The sequence below is a fragment of the Pseudonaja textilis genome, chromosome 2 (genome assembly GCF_049901715.1).
Source record: "Pseudonaja textilis isolate UNSWEBS1 chromosome 2, rPseTex1.2, whole genome shotgun sequence".
Lineage (NCBI taxonomy): Eukaryota > Metazoa > Chordata > Lepidosauria > Squamata > Elapidae > Pseudonaja > Pseudonaja textilis.
This window is the reverse complement of record NC_141991.1, coordinates 195594619-195620582: the sequence shown is the minus strand read 5'-3', so window position 1 is coordinate 195620582 and position 25964 is coordinate 195594619. Positions and strand designations below refer to the sequence as shown.

General features: G+C 41.7%; 1 protein-coding gene across 5 annotated transcripts in view; it reads right to left on the bottom strand.

Annotated features, from left to right (window-relative positions):
* The window catches only part of LOC113438463 (TLE family member 4, transcriptional corepressor), a 158891-nt gene extending 144695 nt beyond the window's left edge, over window positions 1-14196 (bottom strand). For 4 of the 5 annotated variants that reach the window (XM_026703836.2, XM_026703837.2, XM_026703838.2 and 1 more), the window contains exons 1-4: window positions 12952-14077; window positions 11915-12012; window positions 10349-10412; window positions 8915-8959 (exon numbers count right to left, since the gene is read on the bottom strand). In XM_026703836.2, the coding sequence (XP_026559621.1) occupies window positions 8915-8959; window positions 10349-10412; window positions 11915-12012; window positions 12952-12996 (252 nt within the window). In that variant the 5' untranslated portion in view covers window positions 12997-14077. Of the gene's footprint in view, window positions 1-8914; window positions 8960-10348; window positions 10413-11914; window positions 12013-12951 lie in introns of all 5 variants that reach the window. The other variant, XM_087926756.1, reaches the window with a different exon arrangement.
* Window positions 14197-25964: the final 11768 nt, after the last annotated feature.

The following is a 25964-nucleotide window of genomic DNA, read 5'->3' as shown; positions in this document are numbered from 1 at the left end:
CCCCTTCCTGTCCTCTCTCCTCAGAACAGGTCCCTGGTGCCCCAAAAGTTTGGGGCGCTGATCTATGCTATAACATACCAACAACCAGTCTTGGGTTTACCCACTTCAATTAAGAATAATATTAGAGGTTTGCTATTATAAGCTGAGGCATGTTTTCAATTAGAAGCAGTCCAATAGATTCCAGTTCTGCTTAGCAGTCGGCAAGAAATTGAAAACATGATGGATCACGTGTTTGGGAGAACCAGTAGCCAAACTATCTCTGAACGCTGTATAGCCAAATGATTGTCTGCAACAAGCTGTGCATTTAGGCTCCATAAAATTGTACTCGGTTTCTAACAAACAAACTCATCCATGGCATTTATTTCATCCAGAAAAGGCACACTTAAATCATTCCATAAATGCAAACGCAAATCATCTCGATTTATTTGATGGGAGTTAAATGGAACTTTTAAGCTAAAATTTGGGGAGGAACTTGTATGCCTACGAGCAGCCCACACTGAATAAAACAACCACATTTGGCAAAAAGTATATTGAAACTGCTACACTCTCTTTGCATAATCTTCTCTTTCTGCTTGCAGTGTTTGGTAGAGAAAATGCCACTATTGAAATTACTCCTATGTCTTGGACAGCAAATAACAATTGCTATTGATATATTAATACTGGTGCAATGTTTCCTCCCCCATTTTAATTGGTTGTTATGAAGAGATAATAAGATACTTTCATGTTTACACACTGCTTATGCGTACCACTGTAGAATTGTAACAACCGGTATTTAAAGACGTATGTCAACCGTAGGTTGTTTCTGGTTTGAGAAACAAAGCAATCATGAGCGCTCAACAGAGAATGCAGTGCCAACATTTGTATGCATTTAAAAGGCAGTCAGAAATCCATGCTAAGAAAAAAAAAATTACGGAGCCTATGATCAAACAGCATGTATGCATGCCGTACAGCCCATCCCCAATTATGCAAACTAGATACCTTCTTCACTATGCATCCCTGTGGGACAATGTAACCTTATATAAACATTCTTCCCAATTAAAAGAAAATGTAATTATTCAAATGATTCTTCTCTCTAGAAGCAGGAAAATGAGGCTCATGCTAAAAAGGGAGAAACAGAGAGGCAGCAGTGAAACTAAAAGGCTCCTTCCCCATAAAAAAAAAGAATTTGAATAATTTATATTTTAGAATGGGTATGCAGTTAACTATTTAACTCTATTGTTGAAATATTCTCTTCTCCTAAGAGTTATTACACCATAGGGTTGCTTTTTACACTGTCTGAATGCTTAAGGCATACCTAAGAATTACTGATTTAGTTTTAAAATTCTAATCTTCAGATTTAAAAAATATAATGTAAAATTCTACACCTTTCATTGGAAGTGATTGGGTGAGCTAATCTCCAATAATATTTTTTCCTCTCATATGTTGGTTTCTGCGAGTTTGCTTATGTCATTTCTCCATTAATCCTGTCATTAATTTTTCCATATATATTTTTTTAAGCTGATTCAATAAGAGACCTGAATGAATCCAAAGTCAGGTTAAGTCACCAGGTAAGTCAGATACAGTTTGACCATACCAATTTTAAGGTGGAGGATAGATCTACTTAAGTGAAGAAATTCTGACTGCAATGTTTGTTCATCAACTCTTGCTTTTATATTTTGAAATTTGATAAGTAAGCTTTGTCATTGGTGTTCACCTTGGCATTTCTAATCTACTTTATTTTCGCTTTCCAATCCTACAGTACGGGTTCCTCCTTGTTTATATCTTGAACAAATCTTTCTTATGGTGTAAAAAAAGGAGAGCAAATTTTAACAATGTAATTTTAGCTGGTTTCCCAGCTTCTTTTCAAGTAGAAAGAAATACATCTCCAACCAGAAATCAATATTGTACATGTTCATCTTGTAATTCTATTCTCACATACAGTCCCATTTACAATCCAAAACATCTGGATAAATAGCTGGTCAAATAAACAGAACATTACAAGTGATCTTGTTTTAATCTTCAGCGATCACTGAGATGTTTATGAGAATAGATACAGGAACAGAAACTTCCATACAAGAGCTTCTTGAAAGCAAGAACACACTAATGCTTACAAAAGAATGTCTGTTCTCTACAGCAGCAGTATTTCTCAATAACTTTTAAGAGGCATGGACTTCAGTTCCCAGAATCCCACAGCCATCCTGCTGGGAGTTGAAATCCACACATCTTAAAGTTGAGAAACACTCCTTGAGTTACAACCAACAGTGCAGCCCTCACACAGTGGTCATCTCTTCACATACAAAACTCTCTCCCTTTCTGGAGTTATTTGTAAGCCTTACAAAATGTGCACATTTGTGAAAAACATCTTATCAATAACACAAAATACTCATTACATTGATCAATCAGTAACTTGGCATTTCTGGGATGGAGAGCAAGATGTCCTTTATACAGATAAGTTCTCAACTTACAACCTTTTGTTTAGTGACTCTTCAAAGTTACAATGGCACTGAAAAAAGTGACTTATGACCATTTTTCACACTCATGACAGTTGTAGTATCTCTATGGACACATGGTAAAAATTTGGATGCTTAGCAACTGGCTCATATTTCTGATGGTTTCAGTGTTCTGGGATCATGTGATCACCTTTTGTGACCTTCTGAAAAGCAAAACCAGATATTTTTTTTAACATCTGTGTTACTGATGGGGCAAAACTCACTTAGCTACTGTCTTGCTTAGCATCAGAAATTTTGGGCTCAATTCTGTTTGTCAATCAAGGATTACCTGTAGTGTGACAAGTAAGCAAATTAATAATAGTTATTTGGAACAGTTGCTAGCATAAAGCACCTATCTCATTGTACTCACAGACAAGGAAGTAGCCCTAGACATTCCTATTGGTTTGGTAGGGGAAGCGGAGGAGAAAAGAAGCAGGCATTCTCCATGAACGGACTAACAAGGGGATGTCTCCAAACCTGGCTGGCTAAGGAATTCTAGGAGTTAAACTCCACAAGTTTTCGATTTGCCAAGTTTGGAAACCACTGGACTAGCAGGTATGCCAAATCCAACAACTGAAAAATAGCAGTGGGCTACTCTGGGTGGAATGGGACAATTCTGCATGGCCAGTTCGGCATCACCAGCTCACTGCCGCCCACTTGCCATCATCAAGACACACCTCTGCCAACTCATCACTGCCGAGTTGCTGCAGGACAACTCCACGTGGACCACTCACGATGAAGACAATCCTCTATGGGCACCTGGAGGGAATGCCGAGCAGGTGAATGACCAGATGGGCAGGGCGCAGAGCAGCAGCAGTGGCTAGGAGCTTCCCATTTTCACACACATACACCAGCTGCTGCCAAGCTCCAGGTCAGAGGCCAGGGATGGTAGCAGTAGGCAGAGTGGACAGTGGGGAAGTGGTGGCGAACGGGAGCGTGTCATTTTCACATACTCTGCTGCCGCCGCTGCTTTCACTACCAAATGCCAGGCCAAAGAGGCTGGGCATGTGGTGGCAGACACACCCCCACCATTTTCCCTGCCAATCGCCGCTGTCACCACCCCCAGTTTCTTTGGAGTTCGGCAGAAGCAGGAGATGGGAACCCCCAGCTTCCGCCACCACTCAGTGCTCTGCCCACTCATTCGCCCACCTGCAGTGAGTTATCCCCATGGCACATTGGCCATGTGGTGTTGTCCTGTGGCAACTTGGCGGTGGTGAGTTGGCAGAGGTAACTTAGCAGTGGCAAGGTGGCAGCAGTGACTGGCCATGCCAAGTTGTCCTAGACCCACTCTGGATGGGTCAGGGATCAGCCCTTGCAGAAGACCTGGGTTTACCCAACCTTGCTATCCTTTGATCAGCCTTTCTTAGATATCTCACAAAATATAAGTAAGCCTTGACCTACAACCTCAAATGAGCCCAAAATTTCCATCGCTAAGCAAGGCAGTCGTTAAGTGAGTTTTGCTCCAATTTACGATCATTTTTGCTCCAATTGTTAAAACCACTGCAGTTGTTAAGTGAACCATGCGGTCCTTAAACAAATCTGGCTGCTAATATCGACACTGCTTGTCATAAACTCATTGAGAAGGTTACAAATAGTCACATGACCCCTTGGCCAGTGCAACCATCATAAATACATGCCAGTTGTCAAGCGCCTGAATTTTGATGACATGACTGTGGAGTCAAACTGGTCATTTTTTTCCAGTCCTGCTGTAACTCCAGGCAGTCACTAAGCAAATGGTTGTAAGTTAAGGACTATCTGTATAACAGCTACTCTCAATAACCAGCCTCCTATAGCTTCAGGGCTGAATAAGAGGGGTTGGTTGCTTCTAAATTAAACAAATGGATTCCCATCTAAGTCTTGGATGTAATAACTCACCCAAGCCCAAGCAGTAAGTGGACTCAAGGCTAGGTTGTCATACAAACTATATATTATCCCCGTCAGCAATAAACCTCCTCTCCTCTCCCCCACCTCAACCCTCCACCGTTCTACTCCGTTCTTTTCTTAAATAGCTCCATATAAAAGCCCCAACCTAATTAAAAACAGTTTCCTCTGCAGCAACAGCAGCCTTGATTTCACTTATTTACACATTAACTGCCGCCTCCGCTTGGCCAATCCAGCCTTATTCCCTGTACTACGCCAGGGCCTTTTATCTGCCCTGGACAGCATTTTCTCCAGCAGATGAAGTAGATGCCGATTGATTTGCTGTCGAGCATGGTAAATTAATAGCAACAAATTGCTGAGGGCCCCATCTCACTGCACCGCCATGCTTTGGCAGTTTTGCTTTATTCGCTCCATGATGGGCAGCAGTCAGGCCTCTTCAAGTCTATTTCGTCTTAACAACCCGCAATACTTTTCAATGGTGAAAATAGAGCTGTTCCTTGTAAGTCAGAAATCAATATCCTATTGCCCTTAGAAAATGCTAAACAAGCAGTATTGGCAATCCGCTTGGTACCAGAGGGTATCAGATATAATGCAAATCCATACCACTTCCCTCTGTATAGTTATTACAGTTTGCTAAAAGGTTCCTAATGCCATTTATCATCATTTACCATCAACTACAGCAGCTACGATTATGATATCCTATCAGCCGGCCAGAGCCCTTTCATTTCAACCTAATTAATATTTCAGTAGCACTCCAAAAGGTTGCTACCCAAGACCTGGAAGCAAATTTACATGGATTGGAGCAAAAGGGGGGAAAGGAGCAAAAAATGGATTGAAATATTCTTTCAAAATGATTTTTTTCAAAGTATGCCCGGCTTCCAAGTTCTGATTTCTTCAAAGACAAAATAAAAAGAGATTTGTCTGAGATTGCCTTCAAGTCAAATGAATTTAACCGACTTCCCACCAGTCCTATTTGCAAGTGTATCTGTAGCCAAGTGCTGATTCTCATTATAAGGGAATAACCCACAAACCCTGATTTAGAATATTTTTATGCAGTATGACAATCTACTTAGCATAACAAAAATAACATTCAAATTTATGCAACAAAATCCTGATTTTTTTTTTTTAAAGCTATAATAATATGACACACATATATGCATGCCCATCACACACTATTCCCTTTTGGGGTAAGCACCATTATGCAAAGCTCAGAAAATGAGCGGGGGGCGGGGGGGCGGGGAACAATGAGCCAAAGGAATTCAGACATGTGAGAAGAAAAAGCAAAGGAAATATAGCAAAAATCTGTACTGTATCCCACACCATTTATTTTTTCATACCTTTCTACCCTGGCAAACCACATTCACACATTGCTTTTTACATTCATAAGCCATAAAATATTGGGGAAGGGAGAGATCCACAGAATTTTCAAGGTACGATGAAACATGGAGTCAACAGAGATAAATATATTCATAGCTTTAACAGTATCCAGTCAGAAGGAGAAACAGTGGCATTTTCTGCCCAATTCTGGAGCAAAAACATGCTATCTCCCCCTCACCTCCTGTGCCCCAATCTGAGACCCCAAACGCCTCTAGGGCAGTTTACTGGTGTCAGCAGACGTTGCCAAAAACAAAAATTAAACACAAATTAAACGGGTTTATATACCACACACCAGGTTGTTAGTTTCTATTATTATTATTATTATTTTTTAAAAAGACCAAAATAATTCAGAGAACTCATTTTATCAGTCTAATGCTATTTACCCAGTTACCAAAATCTAAATTAATTATGTTCTCAAACATAATTGTTAAAAATTGGCAACATTATGCAGGCTTAATTAAGATTAAATCCAATTTACTAAATGTACTTTAATTGGTACTAATTACATTAGCTTTCCTTTCAGAATGACAAATTCCCCATAGGTTTCACTTTAATAGTCTTCTATCAAAACCAACACGGGATGACTGATGATCAGCGTAGCAAAAGAGATGGGGAAGGCAAGAAACCACACCACATCATTTTCACCCTACCCTGAAGTCCATGTGCAAATGGAGAGAGAAAGAGAAGGGGGGAGAGAGAGACACACACACACACACACAGAGAATGCTCTATGCATTTATCCTTTGATCAATCTGGTAAATCACAGAGGTTTGACACCAGCACAGCAATCATTTTCGGTTCCAATGAAAAATTTCTCTAAAAATAAATACTCTGTGGCCGGGAGCAGCCAAGAAGAACAGATGCCTCAACAACAACAAAAAAATACACAAAGGTTTCAAATATCAGGGTCACCAATTACTAGGGTACTTCCAGGGACTCCAGGGAGCCCCACTTTTGAGACGCAAATCCAATAAGCGAATAAGCCTAACCTTATCTAGAGAACTAGACCCAATTATGCCGCAGGGCAACTCAGCCGCATTATTGCCTGCTTTCCATTACAAGGGCATCCAGCCTCTACATCTGGAAAAGAAGCTAAAAGAAACCAAGGCTATCTGCCTAGGAAAACAAATAAAGATGGATAGGTCTCTCGGCTTTGTGTTGGGGCGTAGGGAGATGGAGGAGGGACACGGAGAAAGAAAATATAATAAGTTGATGGTTTGCCGAGCTGCAAGGATTCCATAATGTGATAAACTGCCCTCAGGATTTTTTTTTTTTTATGTGATTGAATTGAAAAACAAAACCCACAAATAATCCCCAAAGTCTGAACTGAACCAGTCTGAACTGGGTTGTAGGAGGTGGAGGAGGGAGGGGTGGAATCAGGAGAGAAAGAACAAGATGGAAGGATTTAAGGTGGAGGTTTAAAGGTTTTGAAAGGGCGGCCTTCAGTATGTCTGTAATGTCAGATGAAAAGGGCCGGAAAAGAGTTGAAGCTTGCAGCGGAAAACATATTTGAATCCACATCACCTATCCCTCTTGTTGTACAGCAAAGAGAGATAGGCAAAGCTTCTTTTTTTAAAAAAAAATATTATTCTTCCATGAAGCCTTTCATTCATCCACAGTATGTGATGGAAAAGTATTAAGATGTGTTTTGTGAAGATGCAGCATTTATATCGCTAATCCTAGAGAAAGGAGAGCAAGTGGAGGAAATGGTAGCCTCATTTAACCATCAAAACCACCATAGATATAAAATGGAGAAGTTTCTCAACCCTGTAATACAGGGGTTGTTTACAGAGTAAGATTTTGGAAATAAACGTTTAAAAGTGCATTTTTTCCCCCTCTCTGCCTCAAGAATCCTCACTGATTTCACATCCAAACCTTTTATTTCTAACAGATATTTTAAAGAAAGAGAAAGTCTCAGTACACGTTTTTAACTACTTAGTGTAAATATAAGCTGAAACAACAGGCTGGTGTTCAATTTGGAACACCTGTGCGAAACTGTATACATGGATGAGGCATATGTGTTTTGACGATTATCCTATTTATACAGGTTATAATAATTTATTCTAGTGAATTAAAAGGATAAAAAGCTGAACTTTGAATAATTTCAACAAAAAGTTTCCTTTTGTTAAAGACAATGTTCATAAAAGATCATATACCTGACTGTCACTTACAGTACCCATTTGTTGACTTAAGTATTAATTTCAAAAGTTGTGCATACTTCCAGCATTGAACTAGAGACAACTAAATATTGATCGTATACAGTTCATTTTATCACAACTCAGTGATTTGAAATAAAACACATTATGAAATACACTAATATTTTGGCCAGCATAAACAAGTTTCTAATTACACTATCCTCATAAATTGTGCAATTATAGGATGAACTCACAAGCAGAATTTCAAGGTAAATGTTCTCAAGTTTAGAATTCACTACTGATCAAATAAATCAGACGTTTTCCCTTGCCACACTTCTTTGTTTTAGAAGGATTTTAAAAAGTAACTTTATTTAGGAATGCTTTTAAAATAAAATCATGGTAATAAAGAAACTGAATATTTTCTCATTGTAAAATTAATCAAAATATTTGGGTCTATGTCAGGAAATCTGTTTGTTATCAATGAAGCTATGCTCATTAACCAGTTAACAATTTATTAAACTTAGCCAAACTGTTAGATTGCAACCCAGGGCTAAACTTCAGCATGGAATCATTTACATGAACAATATCTGGTTCTAAAAGAGACAAATGCATGCATGATTGAGTAAACAAATTAATGAATGGAAGGAAGAAGCAACAATTCATATTTTTGCAACATTTTTAATCTACGTATTCCAATAAACTTATCTACTTACATATTGTTTCACTTAAAATAAAGACAACTACTCATTCATGATAGATTTACTTTAGAGTGGGAATTGGTATATGCATCAAAAGGCAGCAATTGACAGTAATCAACTTTAACCTACAATCATGATTTTGCAAACAACAAATACTTGAAGGAAGACATTATTTAGACAGCTGTTAGTATAACACAACAGTTTCTCTTAGGCATAGCTAGAAGGGTTTGTCTCATAAAATAATTAAGACTGGCTCCCTCAGTCTGCTGAAACAATCACATTTTGTAGAATTGAGTAAAATACAACAAACAGTTTTTTTAACCACAAGGCAAGAGACAAAATCTAGTTTGCCTACCTGTTTATGCATCTCTATATTCAACCCATACGACATTTCATAATACTAAGGAAAAAAAGAACATTGATTTATTTTAGAATTGGCAAGGACGCAAAAGTGACCAACATGTAGACTTTTGAAGAATTGTGCTATGTAAAAGTTAAATGTTGTCTTTCCTATCATAACACAATTAATTGTTGTCTATTTTAATTCTACACTGATCATATTTCCAAAAAGGGGAAACTATTCATTTAAATACTGGCAAGGAAGCAAATTCAATTATTAAAAATTAGATAAGTACATATACACATTTTTAATATAAAAATGCTAAAATGTTGGAAATGCTAACAAAGCAGGCATTAACGTTGTTATTAGGCAAAAACAGAAATTTATTCTGCATTTATTTTATATATATACATATATATATATGCAGCTATTCTATTTTTAAATATAGAATAAATTTCTGTTATTCTGAAACCAACACACAGGCAAAGCTACCTAATTGCATCCTTGTATTTTCTTGCACCAAATGGTTGCTCAGTTTTGCCAGATAGCACCATATGTACCAATCACATTAGATAAGAGAAAGTCAGAATATAAGCTTTGATGGATAGCTTTGCTTTGGCTAGAAGGCAGCGTATCTCTCAAGGTTACTGTTCTCCTTAAAACTGAGTCACTCCATCACATAAAAAAGCAATTATTTTCCCATCTAACTACAGAGGAACACATAGAAAACAGCTCTTTGGGTGTTACGAGGATCTACCAGAAAAATTAGGTATGGAAAGACCATCATCTGCCAATTGCCGATAAAGGGAATTTGGATAAGCCGGCAAATAAAAACAGTATCTAAATATTTTCCAACCTTCCAATACCTCACATCTACAATTAAACATAAAGTCTGCTCACCAGCCATAGGTTTAAGAATGAAAACCTGATTAAGATGTGAGTGAACTGCTCCCTCAAGTCTATTAATGTACTTTTCTTCCTTTGACACACAGATACAGGAATATTCCACATCTCAAGGGAAGGGAATAGCATAAACCTGTCAGCTTTCCCACTGAAGCTGTATGAAAATGCAGACATTGCCCAGATCAGTCAATAGATAAAGCAGTGCAACGCTTCTGTATCCTTTAAATACAAAGTGCAATCTTAAAGGATTCTCACCCTTGCAGGACCAATGGAGGGCACACCTATCTCTTTCAAGAAAAACTTGATCATAAAAAGGTCTAAGAGGACTCTGAGCAACCATAAAAGGAAAACTTCACACCTAGGTTATCAACATTAAGCATACAAAAAGGGGTTTCAAACCCAGCCTTTTATCCTGGCACCTTCGTTCTTACTTAACAGCCTCTCTGTGGGCACACTAGCTAGCTGCCTGCAGCAACCTGGACCATTTGGATCTGTTCAAAGACCAAATTCATAAAACAGACACTCTGAACTGGTTATACTGCTTACCATGACATAATGTCGCTGCATCTCCGTCTTTTCACTGGCCAGTTTTTCACATTCTAGCTTTAAACTGTTGGGAGGGGGAGGAAAAGGAGGAAGGGAGACAAAAGACAACCATCTCTGAATATATAACATCATTTTTTAAAATACCTTAATATATACGTAAGCATTCCCTGCAAGTCACCTACATAACATTGATAAATTTTATTTAAAAAAAAAACTTTGAACATCCCTTTAGTGTCCTTTGTTGACAATTACACAGGTTTTTTTTTTTTCTCAGATAAGATATAAGAAAACTTTTTGAAGCAAATGGATAAGGTATTTTGGAGGAGAGTGGAAAAAGAGTAAAACAAATAATCTTCCTGGAAAAAAAAGAGAGAGGGGAAAAATAGCTAAACACCAAAATTGAGAAAGCCGATTATGTCCAATGCGTAACATTGTATGCTACTGTAAAAATCTATTTCAAAAATACCACTAAACTGGTTTTTCTGTGTGATCTTGCTTGCCCTCAAACAAGACAATGTAACTCAGAATAAACCACTGGAAACAAAAAAAGAGTTGAAAGGTTTTCAGTTTTCAAAGAAAGCAGCACAACAGCATCCACAAGCGACATCTTGTGAGCAATAAACCCTTTCTTGCACTCTTCCCACTTAAGAAAAAAAATAATAAACCAAACCACAAGGGGGGAGGAGGAAACCTTGTCAAAAAAAAAAGTATAAAGTCTTCTCCTCCCCTCCCCCAAGAATAATGAGCAAACACTCCAGGTCTAATTAATCAGCACTTGATATCCTCCGTTGTCACACCACCAATGAAGAAAATGAGCAACAGCAAATGCACCACCCAAACAATAGTTAAACCAAAATGCACCCAGGAGAAAAGAGGGGGAAAAGCAAAAAGCCCCTTTTTTTCCTCTCTTTTCTTTCCCCCTTTGCAATCCCAACTTGAGGAGCAGGTGGTGGGAAATCTTAGCCTCCTCCTTTCCAAAGCTCCCATTTCTGAAACAGCTTCTCTGATCGGGCTTTGTTGAACTCATAAGAGCTCTTTTATTTATAGGTCGGTAACAGATGTGCCAAGGCTAAACTTCAGGGGGAAAAAAAAAGATTTCTTCTGTTTGGGTGAATTCAGGGAGAAATGTAAGTGCTCTGGATAAAGGGTTTTCAAACATATTCGGGACAATGTTTAAAAGCACACTTGTAATATTTAGGAACCTTGTTCTGCTAAAAGAGGTCGTAGTTTAAGTCAGTTTTTGACAACAAGATAAAACAGGTTGATAAAAGCTGAGACCTCAGAAAGTAGGTGAGGGTGTTTTCTTCTGGTGGAGCTGTTACCTTTTGAAGAGCATAATTTTAAAAGGAGAGAGAGAGATACATCCCAAGCAAGATCAAAAAGAACAGCCTTTTATCAAGGCTACAACCTAGAAGTGTTTAGATACCTCCTTCTTCATACGGAGTGGTATATAATTTGTGTAAAGAAGGGGGTTACCCCCATACATGTCCATGAATTTCAGGGGAAGCAAGAAAGCCAAACCAGAAATAAGTTGCAGGATCAGAGAAAGTAAACACAATTAATTACCTGTGGTACTGAGCCTGTAAAAACTGAAACTCCTCCTTAATCCGATCACAGGATTCAGAAATGGTGAATTTGAAGGGTTGAGCAGGCTGATGCGGTGCCTAGAAGCGGTCATCAGAATATAAAATATTTTAATTACTCCTGTGTTAAGCCAGCCTGCTGGTGCACATAACACACATCAACACACCCAGTGAAGTCACCTCACTGCCACTGATGGAAAGATCGATTAAAAACTCACTTGGGGGAAGGTGTGTGAGCATACACACACACACACACAGGGTTTTTTTGTCCCCTTTCTTCACCACAAGAGCTCTCCTTGCCCTACACAAGCACAAAGTCTGAGTCTGGTCCACACCTCAAGTAAGCCTCTCTAATTGAGGGAGCGTCTTGCCTTTGATTGCTCATCTTTCCGTGCCAACAAAAGCACCCACAATCACAAAGCTGAGCAAGGTGAAAGTAGACAACAGTTGCCCCAGGGGGGGGAGTGGGTTATTAACCAGGATAAAAGAGGAGGAGGAGGAGGAGGGAGGGCAAAGAGGGTGGGGGGGAAATCATAAGGCAAAAATGGACAGCGCACCCGGAGAGAAACAGAAACCGAATTCAGATTAAGCAAGCTCCGCGCTCCCAACTCCAGGTCGCCTCTCAAAGGCTAGCAAGACGGAAGTAGTGTAAACATATTCCCTGACATCGCGAAGCCTGGAAAGCCAAAAGACAACAATAAGAAAATGGCTACAACTCAATTGTTTCACCCAACTCTCCCTCCCCGTCGCTTCCCCCCGCCGCCGCCGCCGCTCTTTCCCCTCGTTTGTGGTCTCGAAGCAGGAGGCAAACGGGGAGGCGGAGGTGGGGGGTGGAAATGAGGAAAGAGATTTGTTCTTTATTCTTGCGGATCGTCCCTAATCTGTTTTCTCTGGCCGGTCCGCCGCCGCCACCGCCACCAGCTCCCGGTTCGGCCCCTCCCATTTCGTAAACAAGACTTTCGCGGGTGGGTGTCGTCTCCTCGCGGTCGCCACCAAAGTGCCCCCCTCGCCGCTACTCACCGGGTGTCTGCTTTGAGGGTACATCTTGCTCAGGTCGCGAATCATCCAAACCGATTTAGTGGGTGCTCTGGGCCAGCCGGAAAACTCGGTTCATTGATTTGAACGGCAACAATGCAAAGGAGACGGAGGGGGACGGAGCTGGCCCCGACGCTGGCTCTTGGACGAGCGCCTCCGGCTCTGCCCGGGCTCTTCCACCCCGCGGACACGAGCGAGGAAGAAGACACAAGAGGCGGAGGTGGTGGAAGAGGAGGAAGAGGCGGCGAAGGCGGCGACGGCGGTTTTCTCCCCGGCGAAAGGGAAGCCGAGCAACATTCCACAGAGGCTGTCACTGCCCGGCGTGCATGATCGCCGGCGAGGCCCCGGTCGATTCCCGCGGTTGCTGCGCTCCCACGCCCAGGGCCTCGGCGCTCCGAAGGTCCGGCTGCCTGTCGCTCCGCGCGTGGACCGGTTCCCCGGTGAGCTCTGGGCGGTCGGAAAGCTTTTCGCTTTTCGCGGCTCCCGGCGGCGCCAGCTCCCTCGGCTCGCTCTTCGCTTCCCCGAGTCGGCTCTGCCTTCTTCACTGCGGCTGCCCCGCTCTGTGTCCCCCTAAACGGCAAGCAAAGGAAAAGCAAAGGACAACTCCGTTCATACCAGATCGGATCCTCTCGCCGCGATCCCTCTCGCAGCCGCCTCTTCCGTTTGAAAACTTTTACCGATCTTAGTTGCTTTGGCCCTTCGCAAACGAAGGAGAGAAGCGCGGTAAGAGAGGAGAGGAAAAGAGAGAGGAGAGGAGGGGAAAAAAACCAACCTCCTCTTTCAGAACTCCCGAGATGAAAAGAATCGCTTGTTATTCCCGTCTTTCTCCCTAGCAATTATGCGCGTCCTCAAATAGCTAAGTGCAATAACCTTTTGTTGTGGGTTTTTTGTTTCTTCCTTCCTTCCCCTTTAAATGGGTCTGGTTCTCCCTCCCCTTTGTAAAAAAAAAAAAAAATGAAGAAACACGGTCTTGATCAAACGAGTTTTTATTTTCCCTTTTTTTTAAAAAAAAATCCTCTCCTTTTCCTTTCCAACTCTGGCAAATCGCAACGCAAAACAATATAACACGAAACCGCAACAGCACCCCAGACCCACCGCTCTGCCCAGCTCTAACAACACGCTCTGGCGAGGTGACTCCTTTGACCAAATTTAGCAGCAGCGAATCATTAACATTCTGATACATATTCACAACAATCGGAAGACGAGACTGTCGCAGAGCATCCTGGTACACGTAGTTCTCCAGCCAAGCATTCTTTCGAGCTGAGACCGACGACATACGCCAATAAGAAACTACCGTTCCCGTCAGGAAGCACAAAACCTTTTTAGCCTCCTGTCTAGTTCCCCCCAACCGCTCCTCCCACCCAGGGCGTCAACAACGACCAATCAACGGCGGCCACTCATTAATCGCCGTTCTGTATTAATGCCCATCATTTCGCCTCTGACAAATGGGCTTACGGCTCGGCGGCGCGGGAGGGGAGGGAGGGGGAGAGAGGAGGGAGGAGGAGAGACGAGTCTCGCCGACCTCCCCACGTGGGGAAGTGACGCGTCCTGAGCGGTCGCCAATCCGAAGGATCCGTTTGAAGGGGCCCTCCCCCGACCCTCCCTTCTTCCCTCTGCCCGAGGTGGAGCTTTGAGATTGCTGACGTTCGATTGCGCCGGCGTTCGAACAGGGGAAACATTTGTTCAGCTGTCAATCAAAGTAACGTGGGACGGCTGCTCGCTGTTGCTGCTACCGCCGCCGCTGCCGCTTGTCTGCTGGGTGGTGGCGCGATGAGGGAGGTGTGCGGCTGGAGGAGGAGGAGAGGAGGAGGAAAAGGCCTCCATTGAACCTTGCAGCGTCCCACCCCCAGCCAGTGCCACTCACCGCCGCTGTATCACCCACACCGGGAGGAATGCGGACTAATTAGGGGCCAATGTCTCCTTAAAGAGACAAGCTCGGCCTTGTGTAACGTGCCGAACCCCCCGTTGAGACGAGAAAGAGAGAGGGGGGGAAGAGAGAGAGAGATTGCGCCGATCCCGCTTCTTCTTTCAGTTCACATCAATTTTACGCGCCACTGGAGCTGGCATAATTTTCATGTGAACGGGACTGAGGCGCTCCGCCGAGTGAGAGCCGGGGTGAGGGGGGGGTGGGGGCTAGACGCTCGGGGAGAGGAGGGGAGAGAAGAGAGAGAAGGGGAGGGGAGGAGAGGGGCTTAAGACTCTGAGGGAGAGATTGGGATCTTTTCATTTTCTCCCATTTAGAGAGAAAAGGCAGGATTTTCCGAGGTTATAAAAGAGCGGCTTGTTAATTGGGCACTGAAAGGGAGAGCCGGCCGAAGGGAAAAGGCAAAGCCGGGAGAATGGAAGAATTTTATCCGGAGCTAATTTATACTCGGCGCCGGCGACCTCCGTCCATCGGGGCGGCAAGCAAACGTTTGGTCCGGCAGTTTTTTTGTTTTGTTTTGGTGGGGGGGTGGGGGGGGTGAGACAGGAAAAAAAAATACCGTGGCTACACAAAACGGGGTAGAGGGAAACGGCTGGGCTTCCCTCCGGGATGGGGAAAGCTTCAAGAGGATGGGTTCAGGGAAATCTTTGCCCCCTTCGCCCGCCAACGTGAAGGGGCTGGGCTGCTGCTCTCGACTCGGAGATGTCCAACCGGGCCGAGCCCGAGATATACCTCAGGCGTCCCTCGCCTTGTCAAAGGAGAAGTGAAAGAGACAAGACCGGGGCTCTGCGGTTAAGCCTCCTGGGTTTCTGCGAATCGCGCCTCCACCCACCCTCTCCCCGCGGGAAAGCTGGCGCTTTTGCTTCTTCATATACATCAACCAGATGGAAAGGAAGCTGCCTTGCGCGGGGCGGGTGTGTGTGTGTGGGGGGGGGACGCGTTTGGAATCATTGCAGCGTTATGAGGGACCTTGACAGTTAACTAGGCTTGCTAGGACGCAAAAGTGGATGTGAATCCGGTTTGAGCATCTTGGGGGTGTTTCTCTCTCCCTCCCTCTCTTTTGGATTGTAGAACAGGCAGAAGCCCCTCTTTCAAAGCCTGAAATTTGCAGATCTGAGGAAGAAAATCTTTTAGGTTTACTTTGTGTTGGGTCAGGTCAGAGTTGGACCGTGTTGCCCGAATTATGTGGCATGCAAGCATCCACTGGTGTGGCAAGGGAGTTACTTACCACGGATGAACAAGCCCATCCACGCTTTAAATATCCCTTGGAGTGGTGGATGGGGAAGCTTGAGGTTAAACATGAAAATTTCCCATATTGTGTCCACTAAAGGCTGTGCAAAGAAAGAAATCAAACTCATCCACCCGGACATTTAATAAACGTAAGTCAGAATAGTACTTTGTAGGCCACTCCTCACACAAGAATCCTGCTTAGAGTATGTCTCCTAAAATATCTCATTATTTTGCTTAGAACCAGAAATGGTTACTTTCAAAGAGGAAATCAATATTGTGTATCAGGATACCAGTCACATTTTTTTCCACATTTTAGCATCTTCCACATATGTTGGACTGCAAGTCCCAGACTTTCTAGCCAAGATGACTGCTGAAACTCATCACACTGTAGGACTAAATAAGCTGCATTAATGTTGTTTTCCAATTTGGGGGTAAGATGTGTCATGCCAATCACTGGGAAGCCAGCTTTTCTGATGGTGCTTGCTTAATATCTCCTTGCGATCAAGTAACCATTGCTTTCATCTGAAAAACATTTCATGCTGTTCAACAGGTACTCTTGTTTTCTAAAATAACCTCAGCTTTGTATGCTGCCTGGTAAACAGATCTATATACTTCCCAGATTGCTTCTTCAGTGTCCTCATGCAGGTTGACAATACAGGAAAAAGGGTAGTGGAAAAATAAAATGTTTTGCAAGCTGTGGGCAGTAACCCGGGTCAGCTAGCAAATGCTACCTCTAAAGTCTGTATCTCGATTTGTGCCTCAAAAATCAATACAGCCCAAAAAGAGTGTCTCCAGCTCATTGTGAAGGTACTTCTGTTGTCTGAATCAGTGTGCTTGCAGCCTCACAACAGAATCTGAACAAAGAGAACATTGTAACCCTGCACAGCTCATGTAGTGCGCATACAAGCCAACGCCAGAGCCTCATGCTCTGGGTAGAAAACAAGAACTGTATTAGTACTTCATGGAAAGTGTACAAATGATTAAATAGCAGTGTTGATCTACTTTCTCACCAAATCAACACTTCCTGGTAATTATTTTATCCTTTTTATGAATCCTAGTAAACAGTCCAGAATTACAAGAAACTAAATGTTGCCTTTAGAATAAGACCAAATATGATTATGCTCTTTGCCCTGGTGACATTGTTTTAAAACTTAGGGTTTTCTTGGCATTTTTATCAGGGTAAGACTAATGCACCACTGCTTTTGACCCTGATAAACATCATGAAAATAGTCCAAAACTTCTTGTTCAGCAGATGAAAATAAGTTTTTATACATAGTGGTGGCTGCTGAGTATAATTTCAGTCTAACTAACTTGTAAAGAATCAAGTCTCTCAATCACTGGAAGGATGATTCCAAGGCCCTGAAATTCGTGATCCCCTGAAAAACAGCTTGCTAAAAAGCTGGGGGACAAACTAGATAAAGTATAGGGCAGAGTCATTTGTTTAAACTTTCATTTATTCCACTAATCTAATGTATAGCATCAGTGGCCAACCTTTCCTCTATTGCAGGTTGAATTCCAATCTTTTGGGGGTCATGAAATGATAGCAGTGGAGCAGGCAGGTTTGAGCTAAAGATGTGGGGAACTACTAGTACTCAGATCTCTCTTATTTTTTCTGACACCTTCCTCTCTTTCATTTCCTCTTCTCTCTTTCTCTGCAAGCAATGGGAACAGATAACTTTTGCCAGGACATTGAAATGATTGCTTGTTGAAGACTTGAAATTAATCTGATTTCAAGTAAGTAGTAGTCAGGAGGAAGAAAAGGATCAAAAACTCTACATGATGATCCAGGCTGCACAATCAAAGTCCCACTCTTTTAAAAACACATCACACATGCAATGCTTGTAGGAAAAGATGGACACTTTCAATCAAACTTGTGCCCTTTTGACTTTTCTTACTCAATGGATACCCCCTTTTGAGATCAAGAGTTTACTCATGCACGCACACCCAAGCTGCTGGGTAAAGACTAAAAGCTCAGCTACATGCAACTCAATTCCAAAGGAGTTGGTAAGATTGGCAGGCTAGTTTTAGTAAGATTTCCTACCCATTGGTTTCTGCCTATTGGTTTCTGCCCATTGAGTGCCACAATGTGGCATGCAAAAGACTGTACTTTAAGATAATAGATGGGAACCCCCCCCAAAAAAAATCATTTAACTGACTTTTAACAACTTGATTGCTGAAGTCTCATTAATAGATGGGAACAAAATTAAAAACAATAGTCCAGGCCAAAAAAGCCTTGACCATTTTACGTACAATTTAACTTGACATCAAGCAATTGGTTTTGGAAAGCTGGGAGTAGGAAGTACTGAGTTAGCGGAAGACGTCTGAACTTTTCCTAAAAATCTTTTTTTTTTTAATAAGAGGCAAAAAATGCTGATGGGTTGATTTTACTTGTACCAACCATGCAATAACGAGTTCTGGGATTGGGTACCATCAAATAGAATAGGATTGGAGAAAAGCCTCCAGCAATAAGAAAGAAGTGCTTAGCCTCCCCAAATGAAAAGCATATCGTAGTAGGTCTTGATGTAGCTAGAAATTGGGATAAGCACCCTGGAAACCCAGTGAATCCAATCTAGCATTTAGTCTTTTTTTTCTTTATGGGTAAACTAGGTTTACCCCAGCAGACTTTCTGTCTGTGTCCTGATTTGCATGGAATGAGTCACTAGGTAGAGACATTGCTGGTACTTCTTCAATTCTTGCTGAATTCAGATGGGTTCCAAACAATATCTGCAATCTAGAGATTAGGCTAACCAAGAAGTGTACTTATTTATTGAAAAGATTGGTAGACCTGCTTCTCTCACACAAGTGAGTTTGGACACTGTAGAAGGGTTAAAAATACAGAACCCACCACCGCTATCACCACTGCAACATATAAATCTGGATATCCAAGAATAAACCATGATGTCACTCACAGGAGGAGACAAAAGCATATCCACAACAGCAGTCCTCATCTAGCCATTGACCCACCTGCCTAGAGAGAGACGGTCAGATCTTCAGTGCCTTGAGAAAGGCTAACAAGATTGGGGCCGTCCAAAATATTGTTGAGAAAATGCTATTCCACAGGGTAAGCATGGAATTCAGCAATGGAATGAGGATACTCACATTGCCTTCTACAACCCCAGATTATTAATTACATCAGGGGTGTCCAAACTTGGTAACTTTAAGACTGGTGGACTTCAACCCCCAGAATTCCCCAGCCAACCAAGCTGGCTGGAGAGTTCTGGAAGTTGAAGTCCACCAGTTCTAAATGTTACCAAGATTGGACACCTCTGCTCTAAATGCTCCCCTGAGAAGCATATGGAGAATTCCAGAATCACTGGCTCAGACCTTTCTGATTAATTGTTTCCAATATTTGAAATGGCTGTAGCAAAATAAAATAAACAACCTAAGGGTTTCTAATGCACACCTAGCCCAGACTAGCCTTTCTGGAGCCTTGAAATGGCAGCTCTGAAACTGAAACAGAAGCATAAAAGAGTTTAGAGCTTAAATGTGGGTTGAACTGGGATTCTTGTTCTCTCCAAGTCACCCTATAAACTTCAATTTCTGTCATTTTAGTGCTCAGCCGAGGCTCTAGTGGAAGATCTCCCAGGTGTCAAAGTCTCATTTTCAGCCAGCTGTCATATACTTTCAATGTAAGTCGTTAACCTGAGAACTGTTGGGAAAGCATGAAACAAGCAATCCTTGAAGCAGCAGAGCCCTGTCTTGCTGAAAGCTTCCTGCATTGTTATTTGCCAACTGATCCTAATTACAGTGTCCCACAACTGGGCTTTGGCAAGTCGAGACACAAAGTAAGCAGTTACTTCATGCAATACAATAATTGAGGGTGTGGATTCCTAACTCTTGTATATCTGAGTAATTAGTACTTTTGGCAACAGCAGTAATACTCCCACAGCAAAGCCTTTTTTTCCCATTAATGCAAACCCTACCAATGTTCAAATGCTGCCTGTGAGGAGACAACTCCCTTCATCACCTAACTATCAGGGGCGTGTTTGCCTCTAGGACTTCATTGCACATTCCAAAGGGTTACTTATTTCAAGCAGAGGCAACCTAAAGTATAGGAAATGAAGGAGAGGCTTCTTATTCCTTGAACAACTTGACGATTCCTGCCCACCGTGTCTGTCGTGTTTTCTTAACAGTCCCTTGCTCATCTAATACTTAGAAGTTTATTTTGACAGACCAAAGTCCCAATTAGGGATAGATCAGAGGAGACTCATTTCTAAGAAACTAGTGAGCTGGGAGAAAGAACCTTTTGGTTTCATTAACCCCTAGGCTACCATTAGACACAGAAGTGAGCCAGTTTGGCATAGTGGTTAAGGTACTGGGAGACTGGGAATTTCGTTCTGCATTAGGCACAAAGCCAGCTGGGTGAACTCGGGCCTGCCTTCTCACACCTAGGAAGTAGGCAGTAGCAAACCACTTTTCAAATCTTGCCAAGAAAACTGCATGGACCTGTTCAGACAGTTGCCAAGAGTGAAGACTGACTCAAAGCATCCTCCCCCCTCCCCCCCCCACCCCCCCACCCCGCCCCCTAACATTCATCAATGGGTACCAATTCTGGGCAACAGAAATCCAGATGACCACTAGATGGCAGCAAAGAATAAAATAGTTTCTTCTGCCTCCCTTAGTGGTTATCTATAGTTTTGCAACCTGGATTTAGTTGTTCAAAATACCTTCTGTGTCTGTCTGTCTGTCTGTCTGTCTGTCTCTCTGTGTGTGTCTGTGTCTGCGTGTGTATTTGCATCCATACAGGGGAAATGCAGGAACTCTTTGAGATTTTTTGGACTTTGGCTCCAAAAGTCTATAACAGCTAGAAGGCACCAGGTTGCCTGCCTCTGGTATGAATATAATAATACCCTTTAAGCAGTCTCATTGTACCATGACTTAACATTAATTTGTAAGTCATTTGTTTTTTCAAAGTAGAAGAACGTTGCTGAGAAATGTTCGTGGGTGGGGTGCAGTGTCCTGGCATTCACCTTACTTATGAGTTGGCTGCGAGATGTGTTTGAGTGTCAAGTCTTTTATCACACAACCATCTCCTCATTGGTCTGCAGCCATCCTGCCTTTTCTTTGGTTCCATTCCAGTCACTTCTAAGAGTGAATCATGAGAAGAAGAAAAAAAATCATTTACTGCGGCTTTGTCATATCAGAAAGTATAAGCAACCAGGGAGTAGGCAGAATCTACTACTTCATAAGATTAAAATCAAGTCAGAAATTTCATCCACAGAAGCTCAAAATTCAGAAATGCCCCATCCCGAGAAGGAGGTTTTACATAAGCAAGCCTCTTTGCAAGGAGAGAGACGCGTGAGAAATTGCAGGTTAGATTGGAATCACTATATAGAGAGACAAAGTTTTAGTAAAGCAGTAACTGAATGGAGCAGTCCTAACAGTTCCTTATTCCTGCAGATATTGGAACCAGGCACATTTTCTTTTAATATTCTGCACTGAATAGATGCACTTCGTACATCCATAACTATTTAAACGTAGTAGCCATTTTATCTCATCATTCAGTCATACCGTAAGAGGAATAAAACAGCACTCAGGGCCAGATTACTACTGGTGAGTCATGAAGTCATACTTTAATAATTTAATTGACATTTTGTAGTTCATGACCAGCTATGTATCACATATTAGATAGCAATTTATTTCAGTATTTCAAATCCACACCGCAAAGGTTAATTTGCTAATTAATAAGCCACCACATCACAATTTTTGAAGTACAAATTATGAAGTCAAGAACTGCAAACTGAGAAGCCATAAATTAATTAATGGGGAATTAAAAGACTGCAAAACGAAAAGTCAGAAACTGCAGTCACAAATAATAGGCACGCTATTCCAGATGCTACTTAACACAAATAAGAAGTGGTGGGAATCAAATAAGGTAACAACTAGTTCTTTGCCCTAATGATTTCTTCCAACAACCAGTTCACCAAAGTGCACAGAAAGTTAACAACCAGTTCTCTCGAAGTGGTGCGAACTGGCTGAATCCCACCACTGCAAATAAGCCTTAAGAACAAGTCCAGATAGGCACAGAGAATATAATGGTGATTTCACTCAATCATATCTCTCTCTGTGTGTCTCCCTCTCCCTCCCTCCCTCCCTCTCTCTCTTCTAATTCATGGTTCCTGTAATCTTCAGTGGGAGACAGTAAGATGTTCTTTGTACGAATGAGGAACTGCAGACTTAAAATGGTCTATTGAAATCTTCCATCTAGTCCCCAAGAAATTTCAAGAATATCTTCCTTCTACGAACTTCATTTTTCCAAGCCTTCAGCCCCTTCCCACACAATTCTTACCCTCCCTTGTTCATTGGGGAAAGGGAAAAATTTATATCCCAGTTAGCAGCTGAAGATAATAAGAACTTCTTCCTGCCTCTGCAAAGCTGAAAAATAGTCTCCATTGTGCTCAGTGGAGGCTATTTCAAAAGCCCATCGCTGCCTAGAGGCATTTTTTGAATGGCACAGCTACTGGAAAAACAAGAACTTACTTTTCAACTTCAACATTGTTAATTCCTCCTTGAAAAATCACTCATCATGTTCCCTCAAGGCTGCAGCGGGCCAGTGATATGGATGAAGGCTTTTTGAAAGTCGTCTTGCTATGATGGAAGAATTTCAAGCTGACCCTCTCCTTCCCAGTTCTCAGAGCCTGTCAAAAACTAGCCCGTTTTGCAATCAGCCACCACCATTTATGCCAATGGATTTTACCCTAAAGCAGGGGTTGGCATCCATGGGCCTTTACGACCTATGGACTTCAACTCCCAGAATCTCTGAGTCAGTTGAAGTCCACAGGTCGTAAAGGGGCTATGGTTGCCCACCCCTGCCCTTAAAGCCTTGTTAATAGAAAAGCACAGTGTGTGAGAGGCAAGTGTTTTGAGAGGGCATTATTGAAGTGGTACCTATGTATTTAGTCCTATTTGTATGCTTTTGAACTTCTAGGTGAGCAGAGGCAGGAGCTGGGGCAAGAGCAGGAACTTGCCCCCATGGCGTGGTGCTTGGGTCTCAAACCCAGGCTGCTTTCCAACTGACAATTGACAATCTCACCATCCTTACCTGCTGAGCTATTGCAGCCCCTGTATGTTTTCCAGGGATGCTTTGCTAAGCCACACAGTTGCTAAACCATGACTATTGATTGGTAAAGAAATTTTAACACCAGAGAGTAAAAAGTTATGTTTCGTAAAACAGTGTTATAAAAAGAGCTACAATCCCTGAGATGTCTGTGTCTTGAAAAAAAATGCTATAAGTGAGGTTGATCTACAGTATTTGTTCATCTGTTCTTCCAAATGCCTATTTGGGCTGGAAAGATATCTCCAGGTCTCTAACTATGACCTCTCAAGTCATCTTCACTGGAGATGCTAGGAACTAAGTATTTGCTTTAACACAGCACATCTACTGAATGTACCTGATAATTAGAGGCATTTGATTTAGGGAGGAGTGAATCTTTAACAGAGAGCAGAGTTAGAGAAGCTTGTCTGCAAGACTCCAACATGCGGATGCCTAGAAGCATGTCTAAACTTATTTGCATCCTGTTCACAGCAGAAACAATGCTAGCAAAATTAAACTTTTCTTTCTGGGAACTGACTCACCGATATCATTAGGCAAGGTTGTTGTTGTTGTTGTTGTTGTTGTTATTATTATTATTATTATTATTATTATTATTATTATTATTTGTCTCAGGATGACACCTTATGGGTGATGCTCTCCAAATTAAAGCAGTGTCTCATCCCAATGGCATATTGTACATGCACAGAGGGCTCGGGCTATTTATTAAGGCTGCTATTATGTAATTGTTTTCTCATAAGAACATTCTGATATCAATCAATAAGTGTAACAGGTTCCAAGGATTGCAAATGGCTGCCTCTGTACAGAGTTTGAAAACTTCAGTTTATACAAGTTGGTCTCCAGTACCACCCAAAGAACAGTCAAATGCAAAGTTGCTTACTATATTTAAACTTTTGAAAATGAGAATACTCTGAAAAGAACTAGGCTTTTATCTAATGTTCCAGTCTTTCTTTGGCACACACAAGTTACTATTTTTATTTATTATCATCCTTTTTCCAGAATGAAATTATGAATAGCTGATTAGATCAGTTGTGGTGCCTTCCCTTCTACCAGAACTAATTGGGCCTGAAAAAGTGTTTCAAAGTCAGAGATGGCTATGTGTGTCTGTGTGTGTCTCTGTGTGAAAAATATCAGAACAGAAACTGTGACTGCATGGTTAAAGCTCCACACCATTTTACATAAATTATACAATGCACCACATGTTACAAAATGGCATGGTTTTGATTGTGCAGTCATGAACATTACACTGACCCCTCTGTTTTAAAATTAAAAGTTCCTGCCACTTAGAAATGAATGCTTATTATGAAATCATAAGCCTCAGACACTTCAGCAAGTGCCTGTAACAGCAACAATAACAATAAGCCTACCATTTAAACCAGGGATTCTTGAATGAACTCTCCCATCTCCACCAAAGCTGGTTCCTAGGATGTCTGATGACAAATGGCTCTGAGTGAAATTCATACTTCTGGTATGAGATCACAGTCCTCTGCCACTAACCTAGTGCAGACTGAGTGAAATCCAAAGTTTGTATGAATTAAACCGGAGATTCTAGTACAGCCTTACAAGCCTCTGCAATTTAAATTGGTGTTTATTGTGCGTAATCAAAAGCCTCCATGAGCAATGTTGGTGTTTCTGGTAAGAAATTACAAATCTCTGCCACCGAAGCTGCACTCATGAAATCACAAGGCTCTGTGAGCTAAATTAGTATTTATGGTATGAAATCACAAGGCTCTGCAATTTAAAATAGTGTTTGTGGTGTGAAATCACAAGCTGTTGCATCTAACCCAGTATTTGCTATAGGAAACAAAAAGGCTCTAAAAACTAAACCGGTGTTTCTCGTAGGAAATAAAAAGCCTAGAATTCCTAATACAGATGGTCTTTAAGATTACCTTTTTGGTCAAAGGTAATCTTTGGTTGACTTTTTTTAAAAAAATCATTTTAACTCCATCTGACTGTTCTGCACAACACCTTGAAACCAACGTTGCTGGGCGTTACCATAAAAAAGGACCTGACCTGGGGTGCTCACATTGCAGCATTCGTCAAAAGGGCTCAGCAGAGATTATACTACCTGAGATTTCTCAGAAAACAACAACTGAATAAAAAACTGCTGGTGACCTTCTACCACTGCACCATAGAGAGTATCGTAACTCACTGCATCTCTGTATGGTTTGCCAATTGCACAGTGGCAGATAGGAAAGCACTCCAGAGGGTTAATGTCATTGCCCAGAAGATCATGGGTTGCCCTCTCCCCTCTTTGGAAGAGCTTTATAGCTCCCGCTGCCTTCAGAAGGTTCAAAACATTCTCAAATATCCATCTCATCCTGGGCACCCTTTTTTTTGGAACTATTACCATCTGGCAGATGGTACAGAATAATAAAAACAAGGACAAATAGGCTGAAAAGCAGCTTCTATCCCAGGGCAGTAACTCTATTGAATTCTACTGTATAGTGCAATATTAATGCAATATCAGGAGTTTTCAATTCAATGTATAGAATGTGAAGGATGTGTGTTTGTGTTTATTTTCACAGTAATAATGTACACTGAAGATGGTATTTAATTTCATTGTACGAGGTGCAATGACAATAAACTAAACTAAACTAAACTAAACTAAACTAGGCTGTCAGTGAAGATGCATATAAAGACATGAATCCACTCCTGTCAAAATAACAATTAACCCACTTCAATAGTTGCATTCACAAGAACAACTCAGTCCAAATTTGTGCCTACACATAAAATTATCTGAAACCTATACTGATAGATGCCATTTTTTGAGCTAAATATACTTCTGTGCAA